The 7,891-nt window shown below is 36.8% G+C and overlaps 1 protein-coding gene across 2 annotated transcripts in view; it reads left to right on the forward strand.

Moving 5' to 3' along the window:
• The window catches only part of phactr3b (phosphatase and actin regulator 3b), a 90,130-nt gene extending 86,399 nt beyond the window's left edge, over positions 1 to 3,731 (forward strand). For both annotated transcript variants that reach the window (XM_030134181.1, XM_030134182.1), the window contains exons 10-13: positions 897 to 958; positions 1,150 to 1,290; positions 1,940 to 2,016; positions 3,188 to 3,731. In XM_030134181.1, coding sequence (XP_029990041.1) covers positions 897 to 958; positions 1,150 to 1,290; positions 1,940 to 2,016; positions 3,188 to 3,203 — 296 coding nt within the window. In that variant the 3' untranslated portion in view covers positions 3,204 to 3,731. The remainder of the gene's footprint in view (positions 1 to 896; positions 959 to 1,149; positions 1,291 to 1,939; positions 2,017 to 3,187) is intronic.
• Positions 3,732 to 7,891: the final 4,160 nt, after the last annotated feature.

Consider the following 7,891-nt stretch of genomic DNA (forward strand, 5'->3'; position numbering starts at 1 on the left):
TAAGGAAATATTGATGTTTTTAAACTATATGGACATAAACATTGGGACACATCGTGTCTACAACTGTAAGATGTCCTGTTCATGATTATCTGACATAGAAATATCAATATTTATGATATTTATCCCAATATAAAACTATATTATGACATTTGTTATTATTGTTTTGTATCCCAGACCCCTGTTAGAAAAGAAACACCGGAATTCAACGTGTCCACATACTTTTGTCCATATAGTGTATGGCTTTAATGCTAGGAGGCTAGCGATATGTTACTTGGTTATCTATGATCCCTGACATTTATGGATCAATTTCAGCCCCCTGTGTCTATAACCAGGAAAAAACTCATTGAAATTAAAAACCTCTTTTCCAGAGTGTTGTGGCCAAGGCAGCAGCAGCAGCAGAGGTTACAAAAAATAGAGATTTAATTCATACATCCACACTAAAAACATACATAAAACACTAAACTAATAACATACATCTAAAACACCATCAATAATTTTGGTACTAAAAGTATAACATCTCAAAGCAGAACCTGATTCAGTCAGTTATTAAATTTATGGCATTCTACTGATTTTTAGATCATTTTTGTTTGTTTGGATTATTGACTGGAGTCAATGATCAATATTAGCATCAATGAAATAATCTACATACGTGAGATTGGAAAATTACTGTCATTATTAATATGCCTAATGTCACTAATTTGCATCATAGTTATTGTATGTGTTACATTCAAATTAATAATATTCACTGAATTTAGCGTCTGAATCACAGCAACAATACAAATAATTATTTTTTTCTATAATTATGAATAAATGTAGGCAGTAAAGGGTTAATGCTGTGACCGAGCAGCTCAAAATGTGGTATAATTTCTGACTTTTTTTTTTTCTTTCACCTACAGAAAGAAATGATCAGACGGAACAGGAAGAGAGGCGGGAAATCAAACAGCGTCTGAACAGAAAGGTAGGTGGCGGCTCTGATTCCAGCAATTTCCTAAAATGTTTGTTTCAGGACAATGAAAACAGAGCCTTAATACCCAGCCTGCTGCTGTTTGTTGCTCCCTTCAGCCTGATTGGATGCATTGATAAGATGATCAGAGCTACAGCTGACTGCTATTTATTTATTTGTTTATTTTATTTATTTTTTTCTCGTAGCTGAACCAGCGTCCCACGGTAGACGAACTGCGGGACAGAAAGATCCTCATTCGTTTCAGTGACTATGTGGAAGTGGCCAAAGCTCAGGACTATGACCGACGAGCAGATAAACCCTGGACCAGACTGTCAGCAGCTGATAAGGTACATACAACCACTATTATACTTTATTTTATTTCATTTTAATGGATTTTATTTAATTTTACTTAAGGAAATATTGATATTTATAAACTATATTGACAAAAATATTGGGACACATCATGTCTACAGCTGTAAGATGTCCTGTTCATGATGGGTTGAGATAAAAACATCAACATTAATAATCAATATGATATTTATCCCAATATAAAACTACATTATGACATTTGTCATTATTGTTTTGTGTCCCAGACCCCTGTTAGAAAAGAATCACCTGAATTCAACATGTCCACATACTTTTGTCCATTTGTGTATGAGTTTGGCAGTTATGCTATGAGGCTAACAATACTATTTTAGGTTTTAATGGGATTATCCTTTTTAAAGCTGTTTTATGATTATGGGACACAGTTTACACCAGTTTCATAGATTTGTATGTTAGTGTCAGCCTTGTTTACATGAATCTACCATCACCTCCAGACTCATGAATTTGCAGTTCTTCTATTTTCCTTCGAATCAGGTTGAGCTTATATAAGTGACACCTAAACAGCTGATGCTTCCTCTGACATAACATCCTCATTCAACACCTGAGCAACTGAACTCCAAGTGTAAACAGACACACCTGGGCTCACTGTTGCTGTTGCTTTTTCTCCTGCAGGCAGCGATTCGGAAGGAGCTGAATGAGTTCAAAAGTAATGAGATGGAAGTTCATTCTTCAAGCAAACATCTGACAAGGTCAGTGTCAACGTGATGCGTTACTTCTGCTGCTTTTTGTCGCATTTTCTGCTGGAGGATGGCGCCTGCGAGGGTTGCTGCGACATTGTGCAGAGGTGCATTATCAACATTGATGAGTGCACACCCTGCAGAGTAGGGCCAATTTTAGCTGCAAGCAGATCCCTGGAGATGGGAAAGTTGCTCCCTTTTGCACCACCTTTCCATTGTAATGGATGTCCATGTATTTTTAGCTTACGTTTATGCTTATGGTAAGACAGTAGCTGTTTCTGCGGCTAAAAAAAGACCTTGAATTAACTGGGCGGAGCTTATATGAGACCCCGTTTTCTAAGAAAAGACACTCGCTGCTTTTGAAGAATAATGTCCATTGGCTGTACTGCAGAGGACAGGAAGGACCTGCAGTGAGTGGGTTATCAGGACAGTGACCTTCCGGTGGCATCTACAGCAGAAAACTGGCAAAATCATCCCCTCACGCCCTGGACACCCCCTCAGCTTCCCCCTCCCATTCAAGGAGATTCAAAACATTAAAAACAATAACAAACAGACTCAAACACAGTTTTTACCCACAAGCGGTTAAATGTGCCCCCCACCACCACCACACACACACACACACACACACTGACCCAACAACCACCACCCCCCACGTTTGTGTATCTCAGTAGTTTTAGAAGTACTTTACTAGCATATCGTTGCTGCAAGGTGAAAACCTCTTAAGTCCATTTTTGGTCTTTTCTACAGTGATAAAATGATTCTACTGGTCAGTCTTTATATTGGTGTGACGGTTTTAGAAATATTTAACCAATGAAAAGTGTTGAAAACAGCTTGTGACTACATCTCTTAACTCAATTCATTTATTTAGAATATACATAATTTTTTTCAGGTTCCTGAAAAATAACCTTTTTGGACAAAAGAGGTTTCTGCCCAACAGTGATGATATGTGTATTTAATTTTTTTAATCTTTGCAGCTTTTAGCACATGCCTATATTTTTCAGTATTTATGATATTTTTATACAGTCTTTTTTGCACTAATTGTTTTTGCTGCTGAACTGATTCTGATCATTCCTGTGACAGTGACAATCAAGATCTGTTCTATTCTATTTTAAAAATAGGAGTTTGATTGATGAATTCCTTGTATGTGTGTTTTAACCCACACTCTTTTTTTATTCCTTCACAGGTTCCACCGGCCTTAGCAAGGTTTCTTCTGTGAAGACTTGCTGATATTTGGTTTTGTCAGTGAAGACCTTGAGTCTTCCGGCGCCCTGGCCCACAGTCAGTGGGTGTCCTGATATTTGGGTCCAGCGCACCTTGGAGGCTATGTCTCTAGAAATGAGCTACCATAGACAGGGACGCATGCAGTGAGCTCCACCAGGAACATCTGCTTTACTCTCACTTCACCTTTCAGAGGAGCAGCAGGAACCAAGGTCATGTGATCGCCATAGACGAGCAGAGACTTTTTTTTGTAAACAGACTCTTTTGAAAGATGTTCTTTTGATGCCACAAAGGGGAAATGTGCATGTGACCAAGTTGACCAATCCCACACCAGTATCAGTAGTCACATCCCCGCGCTGTGTCTGGGTCTCACCGATTCAGTTAATGATGCGTTTCATATCGACAGTGTACATGTTCTTAAACAGAAACCTTGTCTGTGTACAAGACAAAACTCCCTTTGTAAGCACTATTTATTGTCTGCACAATACAGGTTTTCAATTTGTAACAAACTGTGTCATGTTTTGACTGATTTTATGTTTAATGTAATTTTAACCCATGAAGACCCAAACATCCACCAACAACCAAACCCATCTAGTGATATAAAATGTTTATTACCTGTTGATCCACTAATCCTATCAATACATGTAAATCATTGGTGTCAAATACAGTTTGCCATCTTTTCATGGTCATCAGATATGACCCATCTGGACGTTCAGAGGCTCCATAGTGAATGTAGAAACATCATCATCTTCTACAACATTGGCTCACCGGTAAAACCCATGGAGTTGGATCGATGACAGTGGATGGACACACTGAGTTTACGTTCAATTAATGCGAGATTTTACTGAAAAAGTCACTTTCTTCAGTTTTCTCTGTTTTTGCTATAATAACCCTCAACTTTAATCTGAGCGTTAATGAACATCTACATGATCAGTAAATTATAGGAAAATACCTGATATTCACTGAAAAAATGGAAAATACAGAGGATACTGTCATAATAAATGGTGATAAATCACTTAAGAAAAATTAAATATAGAGAACAAAAAATTTTTTGGAACTGCCACAAAAGTAGCACTGGGTCTTTAAGGGTTAATATTGAGTCATGACAGAAATGTGTGATTTCATACAGGGACGAGCCTGGTTGACGTGGACAAAAAAACATCTCAGTATATTTTGGCAGAATATTTCAATGGCATATAAAAATTTTAGTAGAAAATAAAAAGGATGTGTAAAAAATGATTGACACAAATAAAAAAAAAAACTGTAAAATGATTTTTAAAATTCAGTACAAAATAATAAAATCGACATAAAAGGATTGAGAAATTCGTACAAAATAAAAAATAATAATAATAATTCAAAAAGCAGAAAACTGAATTATCAATTATATACATAGAAATGTTTCTCAACAGTCTAAAGATTTCAGTTGAGCGCAAAACCATACAAGATTTCTGAATATCACCAAAAAAAGGTTGAAATATAGGATGGATGGATGGATGGATGGATGGAGAGAGACAGATTGATTGATTGATTGATTTCATGGAACATATATATATAAAACTTGACAAACACAAGAGTTGTATACGTGACCCAACTCCAAAAATGACCATATTCAGGCTCCCCAAACACTGGTTCCATGTGGACGAAACAGCCTCATGATAAAAAAAAAACTTTTGTGGACACTCTTAAACTCGCCTCCATGTGGACCACCTCACATTTCAGTTACATAATGTAAATGAGCAAAAGTTGAATCAATTAAGAAAATAGAAAACTAGCTAGCTAACAAGTTTACAAATTGCTCCTTTGAATATTATCAAATGCATGTAGGTTCTCCTTTGAGGACCCATCAGACAGCTACTAGAATGATCTCTGCTTCTACGTATTTACATGTTTTCAGTATAATCTGGGCTCTACAGAGGCTGTCCTGCCGTAGAAAGTTTAGTGTGGTCAGTGAACCCACATGTGGAACCCAAACCCATAACACACACTGGATACTAAGCCCACTCACAGGGCCAGAAAACTTCAAGATACAAATTTAGTCCAAGCCCAACTACAGGATGAGTCATCCAGTTTTATTTAGTTTCCCAGGAAATGACTAACTCCAACCATTAAAATACCCAAATTACTTTTTTGTCACAGTCGTTCCAGATACTACAGGTGATGTAACTAAAGCCCTCACATCATCCCTTTGGACCATGGACGTCAAACTCATTTTAGTTCAGGTTCCACATTCAGGCCAGTTTGAGCTCAAATGGGTCAGACCAGTAAAAATGATAGCATAGTAATCTATAAATGACAACTCCAAAATTTTTTCTCTGATTTATTGAAAAAAACAACATTAAAGCATGAAAATATTAACATTTACCAACTATCCAAACAAAAAATGTGAATAACCTGAAAAACATTCCTTTTGAAATTAAGTGCAATTTTTAACAATTTTTAAGTGCAAAGTTTTAACAATATTATTCCTCAATTTATCATTTATTTGAGATGTAACATGCATCACAGTTAAAAATTGCTACAAATGTGTCACAATGCAAATTGGCTGAGATGAAAAATGAATCGCGATGCCTTTTTTAAACAGCGGAGAGCGTACTGTAATTTTTATTTCACTTGTTCGACGTCGGACGTCACTACGTGTTCGACATCTGACGTCTCTGTCAGTTCTTTGACACTGACGTCACAGACACACCCCCAGCGCCATTTTAGTGAGGAAGCGAACAACAAACACTATTTATCAATGGAGAGGAGGTAAGGAAATGTAATAATGGAGAGGAGAAAGAAGAACAAATGGATACCAAGAGAAACTCAGCAAAGATGCCAGGGATAGGCACTTTGCTAAGTTGGCCTCTATCAACAATCTATATAACCTGTAAAAAAAAAAAAAAAAAAAAACAGCTGGAAAGCCTACACAGCACTGCTGCCTCCAACATCTTCCATGGACTTTACTATCTGATTTACAGCATAAGGGCTTACATTTTTCAAGAGTTTAAAATTACAGATCTCTTGAGGCTCATGGACACTTCTCCAGTGGCTGGGTGCAGGATCTTTACTCATTTCAATCGGAGAATTGTGCAAACACAGTCATCACTGCAAAGGTAAGAAAACCTAGTCAGTGTACCACCCTGCAAACTGTGATGATGTTTTGTTTCTTTTCCTACATTCACACTAAATCATCTTAAAGTATATGTTCACATGGAAAGATATGATGCATAAATAACAAGTCAATGTTATTTTATATCACACAAAAAAACAATCCTTAACTCTCTCATCCAGCCTCTGACCTGCAGCTTTGTTTATCACTTTACCCTTCAAAATGGCAACAGCTACCCAGAATGCAGTAGTTTTTTGCGAGTGTGACTTCAGGTGTCACAAACTGAATCGGTCTTTGCACAGTTTACCCTACCTTAGAGAAATAAAAAGGGATTAAAAAGGGTCTCTTTAATTTGTTAAAGACAAGACAAATCTATTTTGTAGTTTTTATATATGTTTTTTTTTATATGCATTCATTGCATAGTTTGTGTTTTGCAATTACACCCTACCTCAGAAATGTGCTTTTTATCTGAGAAATAATTAAAGGAATCTTTTTCAGTCATAATTTGTCTGCAAGCTCATTCTGTAAAAAAATCATGAGAAGATCGTATCGTTAACCCAGTATCGAAAATCATATCAAATCATGAGTTGAGTGTATCGCTACATCCCTATCGTTTATATTTGTACAAGGCACAAATCATTTAATAACAGGCAGAATATTGGTAAAATTACATTTAATTTTCTTTAGACATTTCAGACAGGTTGTTTATATTTCTTCAGTTTATTCATTTTTTGGGGTTAAAGGATCGTTTGTAAATGTAAATATTTTCACAATTTAATGTCATTTTTTTTGCACTAAAACAAAAAAATATGGAGTTGTCATTATTTATAGGCATAATGTAATATTATTATTTTTTATTATTATTTTATTTATTATTAAACCAACATGAAGATTTGGAGTCATTATTTATGTTATGATGTTATTTTACTTTAGATCATATTGGTTTGTTCGTGGAACCTGAATTAAAACCAGTTCTACATCCTTGTCTGTTAATATCTCAGTGTAATTTTTGCACTGATGGGTCGGATTGGACCCTTTGGTGGGCTGGTTTTGTCCCACGGGCCTCATGTTTGAAACCCCTGATTAAGGGCAAATATTTGGTCGAATAAATAAGATTTGCGCTGCTATGTAACACAGGCAGATTAATAAATAAGCCGTTGTGTTTGGTTTACTGAGATTTGGCCTCACACTTCTCCCTGAGCTTAAAAATGTACTCATTCCCCAGACGAACATTAGAAAATTAGTTACCATAGTTACACGTGAGGTCATTGGAAATCCTCTTAGGTGGTATTAAATTTAAAGTATTGAGGAAACACATCTGTGTCAGGCAGGTGAAGGTTGGCAGGTTTGAGCTTCATGCATGTGAGGTGAGTCACATGGCAGACAGATGGCCAGTCCAGTTTCCATCCCACTGTACGACAGGACCGCTCACTGTCTGGAGTAATGACACCAGCACTGCCTGGCCGTGACCTGCAGGGGGGGCGTGGGAGGACGGGATGCTCCCATTGGTGTGAATGGGATATCCTGACTTCCGGGTGTTTCTCATATGGGCAATGTCCAAAAGTGGACACACTCCAT

Source organism: Sphaeramia orbicularis, chromosome 5 (genome assembly GCF_902148855.1).
Source record: "Sphaeramia orbicularis chromosome 5, fSphaOr1.1, whole genome shotgun sequence".
Lineage (NCBI taxonomy): Eukaryota > Metazoa > Chordata > Actinopteri > Kurtiformes > Apogonidae > Sphaeramia > Sphaeramia orbicularis.